The sequence below is a fragment of the Corvus brachyrhynchos genome, unplaced genomic scaffold, assembly GCF_000691975.1.
Source record: "Corvus brachyrhynchos isolate BGI_N302 unplaced genomic scaffold, ASM69197v1 scaffold3, whole genome shotgun sequence".
Taxonomy (NCBI): domain Eukaryota; kingdom Metazoa; phylum Chordata; class Aves; order Passeriformes; family Corvidae; genus Corvus; species Corvus brachyrhynchos.
The window spans coordinates 12,110,356-12,136,890 of record NW_008237619.1 but is presented as its reverse complement, the minus strand read 5'-3'; the positions used below and the strand labels follow the sequence as shown (position 1 = coordinate 12,136,890).

General features: G+C 45.9%; 2 protein-coding genes across 2 annotated transcripts in view; one reads left to right on the top strand and one right to left on the bottom strand.

The window, feature by feature from the left end:
• SPAG17 (sperm associated antigen 17) overlaps window positions 1-3,648 on the top strand; it is a 184,886-nt gene extending 181,238 nt beyond the window's left edge. Inside the window, exons 47-48 of the mRNA XM_017731654.1 lie at window positions 628-765; window positions 3,481-3,648. Of these exons, the coding sequence (XP_017587143.1) occupies window positions 628-758 (131 nt within the window). The 3' untranslated portion in view covers window positions 759-765; window positions 3,481-3,648. The remainder of the gene's footprint in view (window positions 1-627; window positions 766-3,480) is intronic.
• Window positions 3,649-5,855: 2,207 nt separating this feature from the next.
• Window positions 5,856-26,532, bottom strand: WDR3 (WD repeat domain 3; the record flags this gene model as incomplete). Its single annotated transcript, XM_017731653.1, has 26 exons — window positions 5,856-6,880; window positions 7,499-7,592; window positions 8,079-8,207; window positions 8,688-8,731; window positions 10,118-10,165; window positions 10,719-10,811; window positions 11,619-11,684; window positions 11,906-11,956; window positions 13,226-13,360; window positions 13,475-13,586; window positions 13,732-13,832; window positions 14,522-14,578; window positions 16,981-17,116; window positions 17,535-17,620; window positions 18,230-18,331; window positions 18,666-18,759; window positions 19,503-19,733; window positions 20,036-20,131; window positions 21,060-21,157; window positions 21,277-21,378; window positions 22,287-22,400; window positions 22,887-22,982; window positions 23,317-23,395; window positions 24,328-24,446; window positions 24,865-25,074; window positions 26,443-26,532. Coding segments are annotated over 26 exons (2,739 nt in total), but the record flags the coding sequence as incomplete, so codon positions are not given.
• Window positions 26,533-26,535: the final 3 nt, after the last annotated feature.

The window sequence follows — 26,535 nt, the reverse complement described above, 5'->3', positions numbered from 1 at the left end:
CTCCAGAAACTACAATGATTTTTTTAGATAAAATTACAGGCTCATTTTTAAGGGCAAGATTAGAAGGGTGAAGTTCTCTTTGACATTCAATCAAATTTACACTTAGAAGTCTGTGAGAAAGGATCCTCTGGAAACCTGTAAAAGAAATAGCAAGGCAAGCTACATCCAAACATGCCAAAAGCTTCATTCAGAGTAAGGACCACCCTTACCAAAGAAAGGAGAGTTTCAGGGTGCTCTGAGCCTGACCAGAGTAATAGATAACAGTGATTCCACTGAGCCTTTATATGCCCTGGCTGTGACATTGAAACTCCCTAAATTTACTTTGCATTGATCCAAAGAAACCTTTCATGCCTATAATTGCAGAGCTGAGCTAGACAGGATGGGTGGCATAGCAGCAAAACCAGCTGCTGTTCTGTTCCCACTCACCCAGTCCTCAGACACAGTTGCAGACCAGCCTCCAAAACATGTGCCCTTCCCCCACATTTACCTGTTCCTTTAATCTTTGAGCTGAGGGCAATAGAACAGCTTCAAGATGTTTCACAACCTTATTTCATTCCTCCCTCCACAGATGTTATTTTAGTTAAAGAAATGTACCAAAACGGTTAGATCCTTACCATGACATTGCACCTGTGTTAGCCAGTGATGTTTATGAGTGCCGCCCAGAAGGATACCCCCAGGGGGGGATGGCAGCAGCAGTCCAGGCAGTTCCCACAAGCCCCAAGCCACGGTTACGGATCACACTCCCACGAAAGCCTTGAAGTTAGTGTAAGTACTGGATGCAGTCACACCAGCTGTAAATTAAAGTAGTTGTTTTACCTCCTCTTTGCTTCATCAGCAGCATCCTGAACAAACCTCATGCAAATGATGCATCTGTCACACTGACTTGGTAACTGTGACAGGAGAAGGGAAACACTGGATGTCATTAACCAAAGCACTACAAGAGAACTGCAGATTATTGCAACTGCTCAGCTTAGCAGAGGCACTCACAGCAGAGCAGACGCCTCAGTTCTGTCCCAAATCCTTCACTTACTGTCTCCACATTAAACAAGTCCTTGAGCCTCCTGGCAGCTGGATTTATTACAGTTAAGCTCTAATAAATCAGCCTCTCTTTAACATTTTCCACTTTCTAAAACCAAATCTTACTGGTGACCCATTGACATTGACAGCAAGTCTAACAAGGGCCAGGAGTCTTACAGATAGGGCAGCCTTAATGTGACAAGTTCAAATACACACAACCCTCTGCACACAGTTTCATTCAGCACATTTCTGTAGCCTTACAGAATCAGTCTACATGAACAATCACAGAATATCCTGAGTTGGAAGGGACTCACAAGGATCAGGTCCAACTCCTGGCCCTGCACAGGACAGCCCCATGAATCATACCATGTGCCTGAGAGCGTTGTCCAAACACTTCTTGAGCTCTGTCAGGCTTGGTGCTGTGACCATTTCCCTGGGGAGCCTGTTCCATTCCCCACCAACCTCTGGGTGAGGAACCTTTCTTGATATCCAACCTTACTCTTCTCTGACACAACTTCAGGCCATTCCCTCGAGTCCTGTCAGTGGTCACCACAGAGAAGACATCAGTGCCTGCCTCTCCTCTTCCCCTCATGAGGAAGCTGCAGACTGCAGTGAGGTCTCCCCTCAGTCACCTCCAGGCTGAACAAACCAAGTGACCTCAGCCCCTCCTCACACGGCTTCCTCTCCAGACTTTTAATCTTCATAGCCCTCCTTTGGATGCTTTCTAAGAGTGTCTTAGAATGGTTAAGTCTTCCCTGACAACAAGAAAGCCTTACTGGGAATTCCTCACAAACCACCAGTCAACATGTTTAACATTAGGCTGGTGTTCACGTCACCCCCATGAGCTCAGGCACTCTACAATACAATCAATGGTGACAGTTCATAAACAGGAACCCTATGGATGTCTCTTCTCAGCTCAACAGTCCCTGTTTGCTTATGTGTAACACTGACATCATCTTTTCATCCTTTCAACTTAAACATCTGTAGGCCTGCCATCTTATCTAACCAATCAGCAAAGAAATCCCAGCTGTATCTCATTTCCTCTCCTCTGGAGAAAAAGTAAAGCAACCACATCAGTCAGCTCTCAAAAACTTCACAGCCATGTACCTCTGACTGCTGCATCTGCTCTAGGACTGCCCAGTATACCTCTGACTGCTGCATCTGCTCTAGGACTGCCATCCTAGTACATCAAGTATCGCTTTTTTCCCTGATTAAATATCTTCTTACCTTTTCCAGTGTGGAATTTTACTCCCAGAGTAACACACAATTACAGTCTAGAGAAACAACCAGTTTAATGCCTTCCAGCTTAGGGATTTACAACCTGGAGTTCATCATGAAGGAAGTTTAAACAAACTTCTCTCACTTCGTGTTGAAACAGAAGAGAAATACTCACCCAGTCAGTTCACATTTTAGTGAGACACCCCCAGTTCAAAGAGAAATTCTGATCAGGGTTATCTTCCATGACAAGCACCAAGGGAAGGAAATTAACTACACGGTATTCTCCTCTGACATGGCTAATCCAGCTAATCATAGCTGCTGTCACCACAGCCAAACCTCCCTTCTCTTCTGACCGTGTCCTTTTGTGAATTGATTGATAATTCCTACTGAAGCTGGCTGCAGCTATCCCGTGCTACCTAAACAACTGTACCTATGCCTTTTTGAACATTCCTCCCCTCAAAATCTCCTAGACTCAAAACCATATCCATCTCAGACATGTCAAGGAACTCTGGATTGGTTGGTTTAGTCTCCCGAAACAGGAAACACTGACACTCCTAGGTTAAATCCTGTAACTGGTTAAATAGTCTTGTTCAGCCATCCAGAAGAGAAACAGTCAAGTCACTGCAGAGGCACCGTGACAACTTTCTAAGTTCCTATCACCTTTCCCAGGTGGTTATCACCAGAGCCAATGATTGTCTCCACTGAGACTAGAAACTTCCCTGCAATATTACACTTGATCAGAAATTTGCCACATCTCCTAGTAGAGACCAACAAGCAAAAATCACTAATCAAGAACCACCTGACCAAACTTAGTCCTATCTCATTTAGATTTCTGCAGTTATTTTGCATTAATATTTAAAACATTTCAAAAAGATTCTCTTAATATACTCATAATTAAACACCGCACAGGAAGCTGCCCATGAAAGTCTTCAGTATTCCTAAGTAGACCATCCATCCTGAATCTGAGGTTATGATTTTTATGCCATTCTGTTTGTGCAATAAAAGCAAACTCTTAATCTACTTGAAGCCCATGTAAGAACTCTGTCTCATCTTGTTCCCTTCCAACAGCAAAAGGCCAAATCTACTGAAGCCAGTCCGTAGCAATCACAGTGCTCACACAACACTTACAACGAATCTGGATGTAATTATTGGGTTTGCTTCAACAACTGTGCAAAGGTAGAGCTGGGGTTTCTTGTTTTTGTCTTCTTTCCATTCGTGTTAATTTTCTGTCCTCTTCCACTACAGGTTAGACCCCAAGAAGATCAACATGAGGACCAGCAACACTGAAATACCTACATTTTAGTCCAACCTTATGGAAACATCCCAATGTATTTTTTTCATTTATTTAATCAGATTAAATGAGAATAAATACTTTGCCTGTTCCCTATTAATGGGAAAGGTGGTTCAAAAGTTGCACAATCTCCTGCTTTGGCTGTCTGAAATGCAAACAGTGGAAAAATTACTGTATTTCAACCCTACTACAGAGCAGTGCTGAATGGTTCCCAAGAAGTTTGTTTTTAAAAGAGATTAGGTTTCTAATAACCTGTGCTGAGGCACCTGAAATCTTTTTCGGGTACTGGGAATGCACCAGGTTTCAATGCAGTCAGCTGTGATTCTTCAGGAGCTGCTGACCTGTTCTGATTTTCTAATTCCTAAGTTTCTGTTTGCTTTCACCATCACAGGCTTAACTTTCTGTGTGTTCACCTACCTGTGATTAGCTGCGAACACCAGATGGGGGTTGTGAGTACACGAAGTTACACTTGACAGAGAGGGATTCTTACACCCTCTTGTTCACAATCACACATGAGCACCTTCAAATGCTCATCTGCTCATCGCTCTTCATAGTGGAAGACTGAGCCACTTAGAGGTGGTCTTTTCCCCCTCCTTGTTCCTACCTACAGCAATGACTAAAAGAAAGATCACAGGCTCTTTTTGAGCCATCGTATTTGTGTATCCAAGCACAGCTCTGCTTCAGGTTTATGAATTCATTTCTAGCAAGGTGCTTTCCCATACTTCATTCTTTTTCCAACATGTGACATCCTGAGAGAGATGGGGAATTTTCCTTGATGTATGCAGATGACTTGTTCTCTCAACACTTCACAGTGACTGGGAATCCCATGACTGGGCATTAATAGTAGCTTTCACCAGTGTGAAATACGAATGCCAGTTCTGAACCCTCCCATCCACACTGTTAGGTGAGATACATATTCTAACAACACAGATTTAAGCTTGCCCTGTACTTGCAAGTGCTTTCCTGCTCATGTTTGTAAATCCAGGGAATTGCACCCCAAGAATGGGCAAACTGATGTCCCAAGGAAATCAAAATTCCTATGGGTGGATTGTTGGCACAGGACAGAGCTCTTCCATGTGAAGCATATGCTGGGCTCTCTCAGTAGCCACCCGAGTACTGCATTAGTACAGACCAGTCACAAGTGATACAAATCTGAGAACCGGGGGAAACTTCAATGGGGCAGCCTGTCAGCAGCTAGGGAGAGAGAACAACTTTCCCACGCCTGAAAGACCTTTTCTCCAAGGATTCTTCCCTAATACCAGTGACAGCAAACAAGACAAAGGTCAAGGAATTCCACCTCTTCCAACTTGGATCAGAGGATACCTGTCATCATTATAAGATGACTCTGCCTCCCAAGCCACTCTTCTATACCACCATTTACATCCTTCTCATCAGTCCCTGAGTTCATGTGCCCATGGCCATGTTTTTTTCTCCCAGGCCTCCCAGGTGATGATCAAACAGCAAGCAGCTCATTACACAGCATCCATAACACCTATTTCCTTTTATTAGGATAAACAGAGGCACAGTCAGCCTTCCCCCTTTGGTACCTGGTTTTGGCATATCTCTCCTCAGTCACCTCAGCTGAGGGTGCACTTTGGTGTCACAAGCCACCTCTCCATCTGTAACATTTGTTTTTCCAGCGGGCTGGCCCATTTCAGCAGCAGCTGATGTGGATAACAGATGTCAGCTGACTTTACCAACAAAACCTATCACCCTACAGTGCCTCCTCTTCCCCATCATAACCCCTCTTATGAGGGTCTATTTTGGGAGTAGTAAAGGAAAAGAACGGAATAAAATTAAATAGAACAGCATAAGTCAGGATACAGACATGTTTGAGTGCAGCTGTTTGATCACAAGTTTCATCCATATCTGGACAAATACAAAATTATAGGCGCACCTGGAAACAACTGGCAGAGCTGTATGAAGGCTGCCATTTCTACAGTCTGAGCCCCACCTGGAAATGGAGCACAATGTGTAAATTACCCAGACTCTGAAGAGGCAAGTGAACAATCATCCCCTGACAAAGTTACTTACAAACAGTGGAGGCATGGTTGTTACACCTGAGGTGCTGCCTAGAGACTGACCAACTGAACTGTTGGCCTTTTGCATAACTGCTGGTAATAGACAACCTAAGTCAAAGACAGCAGTCAGCCACAACTGGGATGCAACTAAAAACCCATAAGAAACTCAAGTTAGAAGTTCAGCTTTGAGTACCTACGTCAGGCCCAACACTCAGCAAAGTACCTGGAAGTAGCCCCCACCACATACCCCAAACCTGTAACTACTGGTAAAAAAACACAGCGTGTGCTGTAAATTAATAACAACAGCAGCAGAGACTTGTTCACTTTATTCTGCCCCACTGCCCTCACTGTGAAAATAAATCATTTTATCTGATACAGCACAAGTACAACTATGCAAAAAATCAGTGCCATTTCTAAAGCCTGGAGCAAGTATCAAGGCAAACAATCCAGGCTTCTCACACTTGGTCTGCTAGCTCTCCAGAAAAACACAGTCTGGGATGGCAGCCCTTTCATTTGCTCCCACTGATTTTATTCTCTGTAAGAAATCCTTTGAAAACTGACACACAGGCCAAGGCAGCTGAGGATTTACAAAAGAAATACCAGGACAAAACACTATGAACAAAATTGTCTCATAAAACAAATATAAATATGCCTTTAATAGAGTGCAGCCATGTTTCTCCCTGTCCCACTAAAGAGGGAGTGGCTGTAAATCAAGCCCTCACACTTCAGCAGAAGTCACAGAGGTTTTTCCCGAGGCCACAAACCACCAGCAGGTGCCAAAACCATGAAAAATCTTGCCAGCTGGCTTCCCTGGACAGGGCATGGTCTCACCAGCAGTTCATGTGCTGGATTCCATTGAATCAATGCTGCCAGAAGGAGCTGATCTCAGGATAAATCAACTCCATTTCTAACAGGTATTCCACTGGAGGAAGAGCCTTTGACATCCACCTGAGAAAGAGTCCAAATGCATCCATCTGCAGCAGACTACAGAGAATCCATCTCAGAGACAACCATTCTGAGTTGGGTTCACATGCTGGGTTATACCACATGGGGAGGGGACAGACTTCATCCCAGCCACTGGACATCATCACAGATGTTCAGCCACAAGAACACTTCCATGGTCAGCAGTGAGGTTACATGAGTCCAGCCAGGTGCTCTGGGTCTTGGGCAGCAAATGCTAGAGCAATGCAAGAACCATCTTCTCTTTCTTCTTCCTCTTCCTCTTCTTCTCCTCAAAACGTTCAGTAGCATCAGCAAAAAATGTCACCTCATCCTTCGCCTCAATCTCCCTCTTCAGGAACTGGAGCCCTGCCATGTTGAATCCCAGCACATCCTGCAAAGACAGACCAGCACCACACTGTGAGGCACATCCCAAGCTTGTTAGGGGGCAGAGAGTTCTGCACTGGCCACTCTCTACTGAGATGATGAAAACAAGACAATCCACATATTTAAAGAAAGCAACGTTAGCTTAAATGTAAACTTCATCTGAGCAGGAGAACAGTCAGTCCTGCACTCAGTTCCCTACAGTCCTCTCTTAAGAGCAGCTATAATGCACTGTATTTTCTGAAAGACAAGTTGCTGGCAGGCACCTGAAGCTTCCTCTGGGAAAATGCACAGTCTGCACTGAGGTAGCAGCCACAGAAAAGCCCAAGAGAAGCAGGGAGTTACTTTACCTCCCACATATTTAGAAACTAGTGAGTCAAGATCTAAACACACCTATCAGAAAACCAAGCGCAAGTGAGGCAGGGAGCACAAGTGTAAGCTCACCACTGGGTACTCTCACATGAGGAGGAACATAAAGAAAAGGCAGCCTAGTGCAAAAGAGGATGGTTTAAATGGGCTCAGACCCACAACCAACTTCCCCACTGGACACCACAGACAATTCATGCTCACAAACATTGTCTCATCCCATTATTCTAGATCCTGGAACAGGGGAGGATGCAACACTCACCCGGGCCTCACTGACTCTGGAGATGGTGGTTTTCTTCAGATTTTCAATCACTGTCACCAGCGTCTGGTTGCTTGTGATCTGCCCAAAATGTATCCTGGGAACAAAGCAGGCAGCGATGTATTGCAGCATTTTCTCAGAAACATCACAAAGCCGCTCTCCTGAGCCTCTGTATGCTCTGGAAATACTTTTTCTTTTAATTAGTCTTCCCCAGACCAGCACTGTAACAGGCATGGACAAATTTATCTGGAAAAGCTGTTTTCTGAAGTTTAGCAGTGGTTCAAGGGGAAGGTCTTTCTGAGGACACAGGCTCTCTGGTGACTCTGTGCCACCAACAGTGCCTCGTCAGACTCAATGTGAGATCTTTCACTCCAGTGAGACTGGGGCCACCAGGACCAGCAACCCCATCTGGGCGTGTCAGCACTCTGCATCCAATCAGTTCATTCCCACACACTGGGCTGCAGAGATTCCTCATCTCCTGCAGAGACCACACGTTTATTCTCAAGGATGCTTCCCCCAGAGCTTCAGGCCCAGAGACTCAGAAGAAATACTGAAATACTGTCTGGGCAGATAAAGGACTCACTTGAGCAGGAAGAGGAGAGCTCGGCACAGGAGCTCAACATCTGAGCCCAGCTGAATATATTCATTGAAGAGTCTGAGCAGATCAGGGACATAGGAGAAGGGCAGCACCAGGAGAGATTCTTCCAGCTCACTAAGGGAAAAAGCAAAGGGACACAAGCATTAGTCTCAGCCATTGCCCTGCTACAGATGAGCAGGAAACACATCCACATAGGTAGGTTCTGGTACTGAGCTGTGCTAAGCATTCCTCACAGATGGTCCATGACTGCCCACACCTGCACCAGATGCACAGCCCAGGCATCTTGTGGCACAGGGAGCAGGCACACAGCCTTCCCTCCTCAGCATCCCCAAACTGCTCTCCACATACGTGCGCATCTCCAAGCAGCCAACCCACATCCACAAGCTTCAGCCCACACTCCCTGTGGAAGGAACACTTCCCATTCCCCAATTCCATGCATGTTCCAAAAAAGGCTGCCGGGAACAGTGACTCCAGACTCTCTAGCACTGCCCATACCTCATATGAGAGACCATTCAAGGGCCCCAGCCAGTCCTGGGCCTAGAAATCCAACACTCAGTCACAAATCTATTCAGCAATAAAGCTCTTGGGACTCACCTCGACCTGACCTTCTTGAAAACTTCCAGCACGTACGCAGAAGGCTGCAACGGAGGAAAGACACCAGCCCTGCTTAACAAGAACCATTGCAGGACCAACATGCCCTAAGGTCCAGTTCACAGAGTTAAAAACACACCGTCACATCCAGCGAGACAGATGCATCAAGCTGAATATAACAAAGAGGAAACCCTTCAGCTTCAATCAGCTGCCACTCTGAGAAGCTCTCCCTCAGCCTTCTCAGGGTACTCTACACTGGTGAAGTATATTGTGAAAAATCTAATCTATACTCAACCAGCTAAATCATCTCAATTCATGTCAATGAATCTTGTACAAACTGGATAAAAAGCTTGGTGACACAAACCATATATATAAAATCTTACACAAACTCATCTCCTAAAGACTTAATTCCTGCTACTTCTGTTTACCTGCTGAAACCATTTGGCAGATGCAGACCAGAGCTGGGAATTGGGAAAGAAAAATGTTTCTAGCTACTAAGTCACAGGATTTTATTCACTTCTGTTCAGTCTATCCAACTTATAATTAAACAGACCTATAATCATGGATGAAGGGACAGAAGGGCTCTTGCAAGGTGGTTACAGGTAATTAGAAGGAAGACAAAGGCTGTTTCATCTGGCACTGATACACAGCTTCGAGCAGCCTGGTCTAGTGGGAGGTGTTCCAGCCCAGGGCAGAGGGGTTGGAACTAGATGATCTTTAAGGTCCCATCCAACCCATTGTATGATGGCATGAAGACGAGTGAGTGAAAAAAGAAGGATCTTCCTCAAGATGCTTAGAAAACACAGTCTGCGAGCGCACATTGGAATAAACCAGGAAAACAAAAACTAATCTACTCAGAGTAGTGGATTTTTATTTATCAATGAAATCCATGCATCCTTCTGTGTGTTTTGTAATATGCCAAAATTCTCAGAATTTAGTGAAACCTGTTGCGTAGTAGTATGACATGAGTGAATAAGCTCTAGCCTGCAATACCTGGGCATTGAGAATACCATTCCGAATTTCTCAATGTAAACTCTGCAGGAATAGTAACAGAATCAGTAACTGGTGTAGCAACACCACATAAATAAACCTGGAAAAAGTTTGAACTAGCTTTCCCATATCTTGGAGAATACTGTAAACCTCTGGTTCATGATAAGGAACATCATAAGGTCATGGCTTATTCAGGGTTGTTTAACCCTGACAGGGTTAAACTTTTGTAACACACATGCATGATACTAAAAAATAAAATAAATAACAAAAAAGACCCCATCAACATGAAAACCCCAAATTATATTCACTTTGCACAAGCAAAGAAGGTTGAACCAAGCAGTCCTTCCCCACAGCAACCCAGTATGTTGGCTCAGCCAGCAAATCAACCAGCCCCACTGCAGCTGAGAACGGACTACAGCCTGTGGCCTGGTCATTCCACTTACTGTAATATTTCCATAGGCACGGAGGATGGGATTGACAGGAAAGGGAACCTGGAGACACAGAATGGGTTAGAATGAGGCAGGTGTGTATGTGTGTATAAATACATATTCAGAGCAAACTTTTACCCAGAGTAGAAGAGAGCTTTTATTGAGTGTCTGCCTGCAATTCCCACACCTCCAACCTCCCCAGAATGTTGCAGAAGGCCTCATGTGCAGCCACCAGATAATCTCATTCTCATATATGACTAACTCAAACATGGATGAATTTCCTTCCACTTCTTGTCGCTTTTCCCACTTCTATCACAGCCCCTTATTTAGCAGGGAGTGTTGAGATGAAGGCAAAGATGAGGCTTTAGGGTGAACTTGCAGCAGCACGCTCTTCCAGGGACTACATCCTGCTACGACTTTAAGCATAAAGATCACTGGAAAGAACACACCCCTAATTATGCCCCAGAGCATGGTGCCATTTGGTTCTCCAAAAGAATTGAGCAAATGTCTGCTGTTTCCAGCTGTCCTGACTTTATCTGCATGCTAAGCCTTTCCACCTAAGCTGGAAGGATACACGCAGCACACCTCAGGATTGCTACGTTCCTCAGTCTTTTACCTCTTTTCCGGCAGCTTTGCATATGGCATTGTGTTCCTTTAGTTTTGCCATCTCTTCTCTGTACAGCTCGATGGCTTCCATGATCCTCTCAGCCTGTGCAGCGCAAGAACAGCACATGAGTGACACCAGACAAGCCAGGCCAAGGCTCATCTGGACAGATGGAGGTGGAAGCAGAGGTGCTGACACAAAGCATCACATGGTACATCCCCTGATAACCTCTACTCCAGACTGCACCACCACCCTGAGCACACAGGTAGTGTCCTGAAGATGTCACACACCATCCACATCCCCCCACTGCCCTGGGTGCTCTCTGCTGCAACTTCAGTTGTTGCTTTGACCACCAGCCCCAGCAAGCAGTGCCCCCTTTGAGGCACAAGCCACGGCCAGGCCATTTTGATTATACAGATTAAAGATTTCCTCTGAAAAGCACCAAACTGTTGAATCTGCAGCCATGGAACTACCCACCCCCACACCTTCCTACTACAATCTCCCATCTCAAGCACCACAATAGATTTCCACCTTCCACATATGCCCACCAGACTGCACATCCTTTCAGGGAGAAGCCTGATGCCTTGAGAACATCCCAGCTGCCCTGTGCTCCTTTGGGATGCAAACCCCACAGGGCAAGAACAGCTCTGCCTGTCCCACTTGTGACAGGCAGCTGCAGCTACAGGAACCCCACATCTCATTCCTCTCAGGAGGAAAGAATTCCTGGTGTGTGACTGTCCAGAGTCAAAACCCTCCCTGCTGACCATGGAGCAGGACAGACTGCTCCTGCAGGCAGAGGCAATCTGCCCTTATGTGACAGCACAGGTTACTCTTCAAACTGAAGCTGTGACCCCATGACAGCCCCCCTTAAGATACTGGTAAGGCCACGCTGGCAGAGCAACACCGCCTTACCGCTTTGATGGTTTCAATGGTCTTCCTTCCTGCCAGCCCTGTCTCTCCTTGCTTCTCTCCAGCCACCTACAAAATACAAAATACAGAGCTGCAGTTCCATCCTTCCACAGTAACAGAGCCAACTGCATCATGGAGCAGCCACAGATCAGCAGCACCTTCCCACCTGGACCTCCTCAAAGCAAGAAAAGGATCCATCCTCTCTGATAACTCTGCTATGCCTCTTACAGAAATAGTTTTTCCAGGGTTTGTACAGTCAGAACGACACACATTCAGACAGTGCAACTCACCACAGGCTGCTCTTCCTTTGCTACACTCTCTTCATATTCAGCTTCTCGTTGCTACAGAGGATGAGAACACAACATATTAACAGGGGTGAGCAAGACAAGGGTGCAAGTCTCTTCCAGACTGTTTGAGCAAGGCAGCCTGGAGGGCTTCATGCAGCCCATTGCAAAACCAGGACCAGTCAGCAGAGACCAACAATGCCAGTGGCAAAACACCCATTTGTCCCTGGTCCCCACCCGGGGACCGAACTCAAGAATCTCCCAAAGAGAAAGAAATCCAGGTCTGTGCTCTGGATGCAGGAATAGCCCTTCAGAATCCCACCAAGCTGAGATAGACACCACAGTTCAGCACCACACCTTTCACCAGTCACACAACACAGAGGGAACAAATCTAGAGAAGTCCTAGGGTTGTCCTTGGTTGCAAAAGGAAAGAGTCTCTGGTCTGCCATCTCTCACATGAAAAAGTGCCAATTATGTTATGTGTAACTCACTACTCGTGTATTCATGCCCACCTTGCTATTCAAACTTGACCCAAAACAAACTTTTCTGGAATCTGGAAAAGAGCTATCTCTGTCTCTCCTTTTACAAAACACAGGGCATCAAGGTACAGCTTGTGGGTTGGCTCTTGCAAACAGGCTGGGATAAAAACACCCCAAACACCCATTGCAGGTTTCTCATTCACTCCTGCTTCTGCATTTCTGCCTCCTTCCCCCACACCATGGTTTGAGAACTACCTTACGAAGGGGTGACAGAGATAGGGTTCTCTGAGGAATCCAGTGAAAAGATAAGAGTTACAAATTGTTCCAAGGCAATCTCCAACTGGATACGTAAAATAAACATTGGTCAACCCCAGTGGTGGTTCAATACTGGAACAGGTGCTCAGACAGCCTGGAAAATCTCCTTGGAGATGTCAAGGTATCAAGGTAAGTCTCCAAGCAGTCTGATACAGCTTTAAGATTATCCTGCAGTGAGCAAGGAGTTGGACCAGAGACCTCCAGACTTTCCTTCCTATTGAAGTCCTTCTGAGTCTGATTCCTCACAATACATGCTCAAATGGAATAGAAGGGGCTTTTTCCAGCATCCCTGAGCTCTGGGGCCTGCTACTGAGAAAGAATGAACCTCTCACAGTTGAAAAAGGGACAAAACGCATTTAACAGGAGCAGTGCTCTCCATCCCTCCACATCAGCCACCTGCTGAGCTGCTTCCCAAACACACTTGTGCTGAAAGGAGCACAAGAGAATGTCAAAGACTGTAAGAAAATCACAACTAAAGACAGACAAAAACAAGTCTGGAAGTAATTTTTTGTAGGAAAGATGCAACTCTCACCATCTCCCTCTCCTCTTCCAAAATAAGTGGCTCCCTCGTCCTTTCCCAGAGGCGCAGGGACTTGTCATGGGATGCTGACACCACATAGTCTCCATTGGGACTGAGTGCCAAGCACCACACCTCCTGGTGATGCCCCTGCATAGATGACAGAAGAAATATGACATTAACCACACCCAACTTCCACCCCTGAGGAAAATGCTGCTCATGCAGGGATAATGCTTCCTTTCAACAGACTCCAAAACTTCCTACCTCCAGTGTCTGGACATGTTCAAATTTATCTGCATCCCACTGCTTAATCTTGCTGTCCTTCCCAGCTGTGAAGAAGAGATGGGATTTGGGCACAAACTGCAGATACATCACACTGGAAGAGAAAAAGGCTCAAATTTACCCACTTGAGGGAAACTGCAGAACTCCCCCTGCTCTATACTGGACAAAAGGATTATTGCTGGATCACAACCCCTTGGAGACAAGTCCACAGCCCAGAGATGCTGCAGGATCTGACTAACCTGTCTTCATGGGCAAAGAGAGAACGGTGACAGTCCCCAAAATCCAAGCCCCAAATCTTCACATTCCTGTCAGCAGACCCAGTCGCAATTAGAGTCCCATCCTAGAGAGCAACAAAGAGAGAGGAGGGCATGGGGAGCTGGCTGGCAGCCCCATGAGGAACTGCTGCTGCCCCAGTGACTCTGTACAGCGGAGCAGGCAGACACCTGGCCTACTCAGGTATGAAATATGGCCTCCTCATCCCTCCACCCCCTCACCAGTGGCCCACGCTCTGGTACTGGCACAGCCCACTGACAGCACTCTGGCCCTCCTCTGAGCCTCTGCAGGTATTTGGTTATATCTTGACATTCTTGGCTTTAATGAGCCTCATTCCAAAGACACCTCAGAGCGAGATGCAGCCCAAGAATGAACAGGCATGAAGAGGCTGCTCCCTCTCAGCACCTGCCCTCTGCTCCTGCTAACAATTCAGGCTCCTCTCACACAGGAACTTTAGCAGAAAGCAGGCTCTACCTCTTACAATGAGTGTAAGAAACCATTACAGCATTTTGTTTTCCACTCGCTCACCAAATGCCCCAGGTCAGTTCTGTCATGACCCCAACTCTGATACCCCTTCCAGTGAGCACAGGACTGCAGATTAAGAAGGGGCTTGCTCTGTCCCACCCAGAAACTGTTAAGTCAGGGGCAAGGAGGTGACAAGAAAGCATTATCCTAGAGGCCTTGATGCCAGCAGAGGTTCTCACACTCATCCACATCCCCCAGAGCCCCACATAACAGAGGCCTAACAATACTTACATAGCAGATGTCCATACACAGCACTGGCAGCTTGTGTCCATACAAAGAGAGGAAAAACTGAAGCAGAAGAACAGTGGCTTAGTTAGACATGCTGTGTAGAGAGGTGTGAAAAATCTCAAGCTCTAGGCTACTACTTCTGCTCTGCCTCAGGAGCTGTTTTTCTAGCACTGCCCCACTTTCATTCTTGCCCTGAACACTGTTAGCAGCAGGTTCATGAGGGCAGAACTGAGAAGAAGGTGGAAGTACCCAAGCAAGCTGAGCCAGCTCTGTTTGCTCTCTAGCTAACTCTGGTGCCAATCACCACTGCCTATGGAGTTTATTTCTGTTTCTCTCCATATAACTGTCAGCACCAGTCTGTCTTGTGTCACTCCCTAACATTCCCATGCTAATACACAGCTCACAAACCCACCACACACTGCTCACAAGGAAGGTTCTCCTCCCACAGGCTTTGCTTCTGCCATGCCCTATTTAACACCATGTGAGACACATTCATCCCCACCCTTACAGTGCCTGACAGATCTGGAGTACCACCACGTCTGCAGGGTTTAGAATGAACCTTGCCACCTGCAGGCTCGTAACACTTTTTAAATGAAAAATGGATCTTCCAGTTCCCAGTGTGGAACAGCCATGGTTCTGTCAGGTTTGCCAGCAAACAGGCCCCTGAAGCAGGATGCATGGTGTCTCTGGCTCTTACTGGTGCTCCACAATAAACAGACACTTTTCCTTTGTATTCCTGATCTTGCAGGTTACAGTTACATCCCTTCCTGCACAGCCTCACAGCCTGCTCGGTCACGCACCTTGAGTGTGTCAACATAGAACACCTTCACTGTGCAATCCAGTAAGGAGACAGCCAGCAGCTTCTGGTTGGGGCTGTACCGCACACACAGCACGTCTTCATCCAGCTGTAAAACGCGCACGTGTTTCATGGAAAGCCTGGCAATGAGAGGAACAAATAACTGTTATCCCAAACAAACAAGCTAGGAAAAGATATGGATACAAGCCCCACACTGCACCCTGGGAAAGCAAGTGAATTCTAACATGCAGCACCTCATTCCTCACTATGACAGAACTGGAGATCAGCAGGCTCTGATGGCTGATGAACGTCACTGCTGCATTTACAGTAACGATCTGCAGGCCCAGCCTGATTAGACACTAAATTCACACACAAAAAGGGATCAGAATGAGGCAAATGCCCTTCTCCAGCTAAGCTCAGGTCTTCACAAAACTGCACTGAGCCCACATTCCTCTCCATGTGTTCCACACAGATGTCATGGGCAGTTCTTGCAGCGCACAGCAAAGGCCAAAGCACCCAACAGTGACAATGGAACCTGCACAAGGTTAATCTTCTCACCTTTTCTGAACATTGCTCTCATCCTTCACAAGCTCAAACTCCCAGAACTTGACACATTTATCAGCACCTCCTGTCACAAAGCCATGCTGTAGGGAAAAAAAGAAGTTTGAACTAGTTGTGAAACTAGCTGCTATCACCCAGAGAAAGTCTATAGCAAGGAATTGCCAACATACAGGAGGTTTTTGAAATGTCCCACATTCCTACAGCATTAATGTTTAAGTGGACACCACCAGGAGCACTTGCTCTGGTTAGAGCATGCATTGACTGAGCAACAACAACAATTTCAAAAGCTCTAGCTTATTTTGGAGGTCTAAGACAAAGACCCCAATGTAAAACAAAACCTGGACTGACACTTTGGAGAGGAAAAACTGAAGCAGAAGAACAGTGGCTTAGTTAGACATGCTGTGTAGAGAGGTGTGAAAAATCTCAAGCTCTAGGCTACTACTTCTGCTCTGCCTCAGGAGCTGTTTTTCTAGCACTGCCCCACTTTCATTCTTGCCCTGAACACTGTTAGCAGCAGGTTCATGAGGGCAGAACTGAGAAGAAGGTGGAAGTACCCAAGCAAGCTGAGCCAGCTCTGTTTGCTCTCTAGCTAACTCTGGTGCCAATCACCACTGCCTATGGAGTTTATTTCTGTTTCTCTCCATATAACTGTCAGCACCAGTCTGTCTTGTGTCACTCCCTAACATTCCCATGCTAATACACAGCTCACAAACCCACCACACACTGCTCACAAGGAAGGTTCTCCTCCCACAGGCTTTGCTTCTGCCATGCCCTATTTAACACCATGTGAGACACATTCATCCCCACCCTTACAGTGCCTGACAGATCTGGAGTACCACCACGTCTGCAGGGTTTAGAATGAACCTTGCCACCTGCAGGCTCGTAACACTTTTTAAATGAAAAATGGATCTTCCAGTTCCCAGTGTGGAACAGCCATGGTTCTGTCAGGTTTGCCAGCAAACAGGCCCCTGAAGCAGGATGCATGGTGTCTCTGGCTCTTACTGGTGCTCCACAATAAACAGACACTTTTCCTTTGTATTCCTGATCTTGCAGGTTACAGTTACATCCCTTCCTGCACAGCCTCACAGCCTGCTCGGTCACGCACCTTGAGTGTGTCAACATAGAACACCTTCACTGTGCAATCCAGTAAGGAGACAGCCAGCAGCTTCTGGTTGGGGCTGTACCGCACACACAGCACGTCTTCATCCAGCTGTAAAACGCGCACGTGTTTCATGGAAAGCCTGGCAATGAGAGGAACAAATAACTGTTATCCCAAACAAACAAGCTAGGAAAAGATATGGATACAAGCCCCACACTGCACCCTGGGAAAGCAAGTGAATTCTAACATGCAGCACCTCATTCCTCACTATGACAGAACTGGAGATCAGCAGGCTCTGATGGCTGATGAACGTCACTGCTGCATTTACAGTAACGATCTGCAGGCCCAGCCTGATTAGACACTAAATTCACACACAAAAAGGGATCAGAATGAGGCAAATGCCCTTCTCCAGCTAAGCTCAGGTCTTCACAAAACTGCACTGAGCCCACATTCCTCTCCATGTGTTCCACACAGATGTCATGGGCAGTTCTTGCAGCGCACAGCAAAGGCCAAAGCACCCAACAGTGACAATGGAACCTGCACAAGGTTAATCTTCTCACCTTTTCTGAACATTGCTCTCATCCTTCACAAGCTCAAACTCCCAGAACTTGACACATTTATCAGCACCTCCTGTCACAAAGCCATGCTGTAGGGAGAAACAGAAGTTTGAACTAGTTGTGAAACTAGCTGCTATCACCCAGAGAAAGTCTATAGCAAGGAATTGCCAACATACAGGAGGTTTTTGAAATGTCCCACATTCCTACAGCATTAATGTTTAAGTGGACACCACCAGGAGCACTTGCTCTGGTTCAAAAGCTCTAGCTTATTTTGGAGGTCTAAGACAAAGACCCCAATGTAAAACAAAACCTGGACTGACACTTTGGGATTGAAAGCAGTCATCTCAGCTGCAAGTAACAATATGCTTTTGTTTTGTGGGCAACTTGAGACTCTCACTGTTACTGGATCACACACACTTTACCACCACCCTACAAGCAGAGCCTTCTGAAGGAAGAACAGTCCAACATTTTACATTAAGAACAAGGGCAAAATCTATGCCTTATGTTTTAATCTGTAGGGTGGATGAATATCAGGCAGATTATTTCTTGCTATGGTTTTGATTCCACTAGAAAGTTCTTAGACACTCCCAAGATGAGGGGTTCCCAGGCTTCTATCAGTGGTGCAAATACTGTACTATAGGAAGGAATTACATGAAAAGATGTGCAACAGATGATACTTAAAAGGATGGCTGGGTCACCTGGTCTGGTGAAAGAGCAATGGACCACACTGCCCCGTCGTGAGCATCAAGTGTCTCTATCAGACTGCCAGAAGCCAGGTCATACAGCTGCAGCTTCCCTGTCTGGGGAAAAAGACATCACAGAGGAAGAATCAGCCTCTGCTCACAACTCATGATAGCTCCTGGCAGAAGAGCCACCTGCCACCCATGTCCCCAGCAGCCAGCTTCATTAGGTGGCTGTTACACACAGATGGCCAAACTCCTGATCTCCATCAGGCCTTCCCAAAGCTCTCCACTGCTGTCCAGCTCCAGACACAAGAGCTCCATAATGTCTCTGGGAACGCAGCAGTGCTCCAGATCAGGAGAGGCAACACATTTTCTGTGAGGCTGCCTTAATGACATTTTCCTAACACATTCCCACACCTGGACAGTCTGGGGTCAGACGGCCACTCCTTACCTTGGTCCCAACGATGACCTGCCGATCTCCGGGGACGAAGAGCGAGCAGAGCGCGTACTCACACTCCATCGTCCGGATGCACTGCAAGGTCAACCTGTGGACAGAGCCCAAAACCTCTTACCACACTCAGAATCTGGTCTGCTCAGTGAGACATTCTCCAGTGTGGCCTCTACCTACAGCTGTCTTTCAGCAGGGATCAGAAGATAAGCCACCACCATCCTATTGACCCAAACACTATCCAGCCTTACTTCTAACAACATTTCCAGAAAAGCATGCCAGTATGTTGTCCACCATCATGACCTATTGCTGTTGTGAATGAGAACAGAGCTCCTAATTTCAAAGAGCAATTCTGGATGGAGGGAGGACTATAAGATAGTGCTCAGAGGAAATTAAGCTTGAAATCAGCACCACTTGAGAAACACAGGGACAACACTCTACATCAACACACAACACTCTAGATCAATGCAATAGCCTACTCAGTCTAACACTAGATCCTTCAGATAAGATGTGAAGAAACCCACAGGTGCCCTAAAGAACAGGCAGCAGCTTGTTTAGGGTAACAGTTAATATCTCTTATTAAAAAGGAAAAAACAGAAAAAAACCCATAGCAGAACACAGTCTGTACTGTATGACCTTTGTGTTTAGACCTTGTGTTGAAATTTTAGATCTATAGCTCCTCAGTTTCCCCAATAACAAAAGAAGAAAAATAATTTTCTATTTACTTCCTTTACTTCATTCATTGTTTTATCTCTTTCCATTGTCCCCTCTTTCTTATCACTGCTTTTCTTAACACAGCATCCCTGAATTCTGGGATACTGACACAACTGGACTGCATACCTGTTCCAAATCTTCACGGACTCTGCAGCTGCTGAGAGAATGGCAATGTTGTCAGAGCTAAAAGCCAACGTCCTGACATCACTGCGATGGCCTCCAATGGTTATCCTGGACACACGGACAGCCTGAGGGACTTGTGCTGACAGGTCCAGGTTGTACAACTCAATGACATTGTTCTGGAGCAGCAGCACCATCTTCAGCTCTCCTTTTGGAGAGAGAATCAAGTCAAATGACCTGTTTGATTAGACAAAATCAGAGCTGTACACAGGGACAACAAGACAAAGTGTAGGAGGGATCAAATATCAAGAACAACTGAGACAGAGGAATATAGACAGAGCACATCCAACAAGCAAGGGCACACTGAGCCACAGAGGTGCAAATGGACTGGAGATCATGGTAGGCCTCTCCCCAGCTCCACGCTAAACATGTGCTGAGGGGGAAACTTCTTCCACCTCTGCCTGCACTGAGCCATGCAGAGCTCTCCCCAGGTAGCTGCATAATCACTGATCAGACTCTACAACAGACTTTCCACTCACTTGATTTTAGAAGAAGCTTTGACATTAGTGACCCGCTGAATCTCCTCCTGCAGGCTCAGCTCCACACTCCTTTCAGGCTCCTCTTCAGAGTTCTGTCTGGAAATGTCAGATAAGGGAGGAGAGTCAAATGACCCAGCACAGCCAACACAAACTAACACAGTGACAGAGAAAACACAAGGAAACCACTCAGCCTGCTGAAAACAACTTCCCTCTTATCCAGCCATGCTAACAACATTTAAGAATAGGGCGCACAGCGAAGTTCATGCCAGTATGCAGACTACTAAAGACACAAACTGTCCTAAGAAAGGCAACCTCCTCTGGAGCCAAAACACAAGGCACATTACAAAGATGGATACAAAACAGGCAACAGAAGCTGTGTTTGAGAGCAAGATCAGTTTCTGCTCATCTCCTATCACTCACCAAAAGCTCTCAGCCATTGCTAAAATGCACTTCCAGATTTACATGCCCTGTGCTTTAGTTTCTACCCTGGAGCCAAAACACACCTAAGGGCTGTTCTGAGGCACCTGTTAAGTGCCAGGATATGCAGTGAGACACTTAACACAGAGTAAACATTAAGAAAGCCCTCACCTGTATCTCTGCCTGCTGTAAAACAGGAAATGAGGTATCAGACTCACTGTGACTTCTCAGATGAAACTCTCATTCCTGCATTGCCTACCAAGGACTTACTTTGATGCACCAAGCAGTATAAACACCAATGTCAGGTAGAGTTGAGCAGCTCTGAAAAACCCAGTCTATGTCCATTTCTTTGCACACTTTAGCTTTTATTTTTTTTCCCCCAGGGGAAAGACTCAGAAAGGTATTTCCTTAGTCTCTGGGAGCAGTGCTGCTGAGACAAGCATCAAGGATGCACAGGGAAAGCAACGACAAAATACAACAACTAGCACAAAGAGAATGGCCAGAAGCTTGGAGTTCAACCACTGTGTAATGCTACTGAAGAGCTTTTCTAACCTAAGAGCTTTTCTAGAGTCTTCTGGATACAGAGAGCATCCAAAAAATTACTTACTTGGCTTTTTTCCTTGCTTTCTTCATTTTCTTTTCCAATTTCTTTTGGATTTCCTCTTCAGAAAGGACAGAGAACACTTCTAGAACAGCATCTGTTCCCTAGAGTCAGAGCAAACAAATTCAAAGGTATGCAAAGCCCTGGCTGGCCCTTACAGAAAGTACCCAAGGTCTCTACCAACCTCGTCTAGAACTCAGTAGCAGAGCCCCCCATTACTCACATGGCAAGCCAAAAACTTGCCCATCCGGTCTGTGCCAAGAGTCACCACCCGGTCTCTCCCTTCCCGCATGATGGATCCAACTTTGCTGCACTTAACGATGCGCTACGGGGAAAGAGGAACAAACTTGGGTCTGAATGGTCAAGTGATCTTCTCAAGCAAACTCAGAAATCTGATGACAAGAGAAGCCAAGGAGAGGGGGAAATGAACCTACAGGGTCCTGGTAGAACAGCTAGTAAGGATAATAAGGGGACAAAACAAGAATCTGTGTGAGCTACAAACTTATCTCCTTGTGTTTTGTTGCCTTTAAGCTGAAAATAATCATTGGCAGTCTCAGTGGAAGAATAACAACTTCATTGGCAAACCATTGCCATTTAAGAGACAGCAAAGCTCAGTCAAAAGAGGCAGAGATGGTGAGAACAGAGACTCTTAAACAGGGCATTGAAGGGAGAGAAATCTTCCAGAGAGGAAGCTGGAAAATTAATTAATAATCTACCACAACTACAAGCAGTCTGAGATCTGAGCAGTACCCCAGAAAGTTCTACCAGAAAGACAGATTCAGTGAAGTCTCCAGCAGCAGCAGAAGTGGGAATGGCTTTCTGCAATCCAATCTCACACCACATTTCATTACAGTGCAACTCTGACCTCTCCGTTTCGGCAAAGCTGAGCATCAGCACTGAACTCAGCAGCTGCCAACCAGCTAGTAACTATTTTATTTCTGTGTTGTTTGATGAAACAGCTCTATTAGCAGTATTTATACATTTGCTAGTCCTTCTCAAATAGAATGAAAAGAAAAACTGTCAGTGGAGCAAAAATCTGTGGGTGTTTTGGCACACATATCTCTGATGTTTTGCAGGTAGATGAGGCAGCAACTGCTGCTGAGGAAGGTGTTATGGAGCAAGACAAGAATTGTCAGAGTTTCCCAAACAGGCTGAATATCACACTCAGGATATAAACCATGCAAATGGGGTTAGATACAGCATCTCACAGACAGCATGGAAAACTGATCTTACTTCCTCAGGATGCTCATCCAACTCTAAGGTCTCATCCTCTTCAGTGTTTTCTTCTGCTCCAGGTGAAGAAGACCCTTTGCTTTTTTTGGATTCTGGTTCATCAGGATCTTTTACCTGCTCACAGGAAAAAAAAACAAAACAACAAAAGGAGTACCTTAAACCTCAAGAGCTGTGGTTTCTATCTCACACTTCATTTCCCTGGAGGTACAACTGGTTAGCATACACTGGAGTGTCCTACAGCATTCCTGTAGGCACCAAGCACTCCATGTGCTCCCATGATTATCATCCACCCACAAGACTGTCTTCTCTAGCTGTTAAGTCAGAAGGCAGGAAGATCTGACACACTGTGGAAATCTTGTTCAGGAAGTGCTCACAGCTTCACCTGAAAGCTCAAAACACGGGAAACAGCAAAGCCCATCCCACGAGCAGCTTCTGGACTCCTCAGATAGCAAAGACTATTGCTATCTGTTTTCCAGACTATTGCTCTGGCTGTTTTCCAGAACATCCATCATCAGATTTGAACATGTTCCAGTTTCATCTCAGTTCAAAGACAAGCAGCTGGGCAGGGGGCTCTGAGGGGTTACAGAGGGAATGTCCTACCTCCTGGATGTATGCAAGATCCCACACCCGCAGCTCACTGTCAGCACTCCCAGTGATCAGACGCTTCTCGTTGGACAGCAAAGCCATCCCCCAGACCTGTCCAAAGGCACAATGTGAGGAATTGACTCCTTTAACTATCATAACAAAAGCCCAGCATCTTTAATTGACTTATTTAAACAGCAGCCAAACAGAGACTGGATCTAGCTGGGACCTCCTCTGGGGACATGTGTATGGGAATTGTCACCCACTGCATCCGATGACAGCTCTTGGAATGTTTGAAAGTTTCTCATTTGCTCATTCCTAAAGCCTAATGATAGGTAAAAAAATGTATGATGGTGCCAGCTTACAAATCCTGAGAGCAAGAAAAGCACAGCCTGGGCCATGACATCCCGAGTCCCTCCACCCCAACAGCTCCCACACATCCCCTTACCTCAGCTCGGTGTCCAACCAGAGTTTTGAAACAGTGCTGGGTGTCCAGATCCCACCATTTCACCAGTGTGTCTTTGGCACTGGAACAAAAAGAAAAACTCAGACATGACGAAAAACTCCAGAGCTCACCACTTTTCTAAGTGGTAGAAATGCAAAAAAATCTAAAACACGTCAGAACATATCACAGAGCAGCTGCTCAAACACTGAATTTTGCAAGCCAAACAAAAACAAAGTACAGCAATACTGCAAAAAGATATCTATCAAGTCACTGAAGCTGACCTGGCAAATATTTGAAATTGCATTAAGAAATGGATGTCATCTACCAAACCAAAATACTACTTTTTTCATCTGAGGAAAAAAAAAAAAGCCAAAGAAACTTGTTTTATTTCTAAACTGAACTGATTGCATGCACTTTTCTGTTAAGATAGTAAATGGAATATTAAAAAGTAAAAAATTACTGACTGATATTTCAGCAAGAGTATCTCCTGTCAACCATTTACTATTAAAGGGACTCAGTCAACTTGCAGCTCATTTAGTTGAATAACTAAAAATCAACTAAAAAAACCCTATCATCTTTTAATTCATGTATTTACAGCTTACAAGGAAGCAATTTTTCTGTCACACTGCTGTGTGAATTACTCATACCGAAGGTAAGGCTGCTCAATTCTTCAAGATGAACAACAAAAAACCCCAAAATGGTTACACACATAATAAACACATTATCACTATTCTTTGTTACAATAATTTTAAGTTGATGGATGTACCAAGAAGTTAAATCCTTTTCCAAACACTTTCTTCAGCATGGCCATTTCAGTTGCTCTAAGACTTGGATTCAGGCACCAGACTCAAAAAATATGTGGATGTGACAAAATCACATTCAAAGATGCTGGTGGGTCTGAGGTATCATGAGACAAGAAGGAAAATACGAATGGCTGTAGCACACAGGATGTCTAAATTGCAAGTACAACCATGCCTGCTTTCCTGATCAACAATTATTCTTTGTCTGGCTCACCAGGTGACCAACAGGTTCTTCTCCTTCAAGAAAAGGACTTGAGTGATGACATCCTTGTGTCCCCTCAGCCGGTACAGGCCACTCTCATTGATGACATCCCACACGATGACTTCTGTATCCTGGAACAGAGAGAGTGTCTCCATGGGACTGGCCCTTGTCTCTGCAAAACTTCTGCCATAAGACTGAAAAGATTACCTAAGAGCACACTTTCTCACTCTGAATCTCAAGGATTATTAATGCACATGACATTGCTTCCCCCAAAGGTGCAGTCAGACTGATAAATGTACTGCTGTCCCAGCCTGAAACACTTCCTATTCCTGATCTCACAAGATTCTTCACTTCAACAGCTCTACCAGTACCCTACTGCTCACCCAGCCCTGGGCTCCCCAGCTCCATCACTGTCCTCAGCTCCTCTCACTGCCAACCTCTGGCTATGGGCAGAGGCCACACTTAAAATACTGAACATTTTAGTGCAGGTCAGCCTTCCCCATGGGGCATCTCTGTGAAAGGGCCATGGTCCAGATATGAAAGCCTCACCTTTGAGCCAGACACCAGCCTGCCACCCAGGTGGTCATACTGCAGGGCTGTAACTGCAGCCCTGTGTCCATTGAAAGTGATAGTGGATTCTCCACTTAGGAGGCTGAAGACACGGATTGCTCCATCTTCATACCCAACAGCCAGGTGCAACCCATCTGGAGAGGGGCAGAGGTAACTGACTTCCTGCTTGAGACCCTTAAGGATAAGAACCTGCAATTTTTAGGAGACAAAACATGTATAATGTTGATAAATGACATGTCAGAGTCAGACACTTGCACAGCAGAAAGAATATAGTCTACTCTTCTCCTGAACTTCCAGCTGAGCACTTCTGCCACTCCATAAGTTCATTTTTCAACTTCCTGTACCAAAAAACAGTGTCATTAACCCCATTTTCAAAGGCAAACAGCAGCTAGAAGGGAAGCAATTTCTCATAATCACACAGGAAACTGGTGTAGAATGAGCCCTGGAACTCACAACCTGAAATTTCTGCCCCCATATATTAAGTGCCAGAGAGCAAGAAACACGGTTTGAGAGTAAAGCTGGAAAGTTTCTTCCTGACTCTTGCCTGGCTTTTCTCGGGTATAGGACAGAGCTGCTTTTCCACAGACTGCACAAGAACTTGAGAATGATACAAACATCTCCAAAACAGCATACCAGCAGTCAGCACTCCAGGGGCTGTGAAACAAAACCAGATTTCAGTTTGTATGGACAGTAGTACTTACAGTGATTTCTGAATCGCACAGGAGGCAGTGTGTGGCAAAGTTCTTAAAGTTACAACTCACAACCTCCCTAGAGGAAACAACTTTTACGTGGAATGCCAAGTTCCAAGCCAAACCACAAACTCTGTGACATTCCTGATTTGTCCAAAAACATTCACACAGCCAGCTAAACAGGAAGCAGCTTTCCAGTTATTGTGACAGCAATTGCTCTTCCACAACTGAGGTCCTGAGGCAAATGTCAAGGGATCCACCGTGAGATTCAGCCATTGCAGGACCAAGTCAAGATAAAACAAATTACTCTCACAGTAAGAGCAGAGCAGCAGGACCACCAATCCCTCCCTCTAACAACGGATGGCTACAAATTACTACCAAAAGAAAACGAAGGTGAGAATTGCTGCATTCCAGATATCTATTATCCAAATCATCCATAGCCTCCTCTGTTCTATGTGTGGTGGTGCTACCTGTTGGATTTCAACAAATATAAACCTTATAAATCCCTTAAACAGAAATAACCGATTACTTTCTTGTAATAATCAAGACTTTCTTGTAAGCATCAAAAATTGCACTGTATTTTGGACTACTCAAGAGGTAACACTATGCAGGAATCCTTTTCGTCCAGTGACCAGCTTGGGGAACTGGAAGACAACAGCATGATGGGCCAGGACGAAGCTGGAGCTGCAGACTCGCATCATAACCAAACCTCACGCTGTGCTCACCCTTCCCAAGAGGGGGAGAGACTGTGGAGGTGTCGCTTCCCTGCAAAAGCCGCCCAGTAGCACAAACCGCTTCGCTTCAGGCGGCCTAAAAGCCCCGCACGCCGCACCCCAGCCCTGCCCCACCACCGCATCCCGGGTCCCACCTTCTCTCCTTTCCTTGTATCCCACACGAACACGTGCTCGCAAGCCGGCACGGCCACGTAGCGGCCCCGCTCGCCGCGCAGCGCCACGAAGGC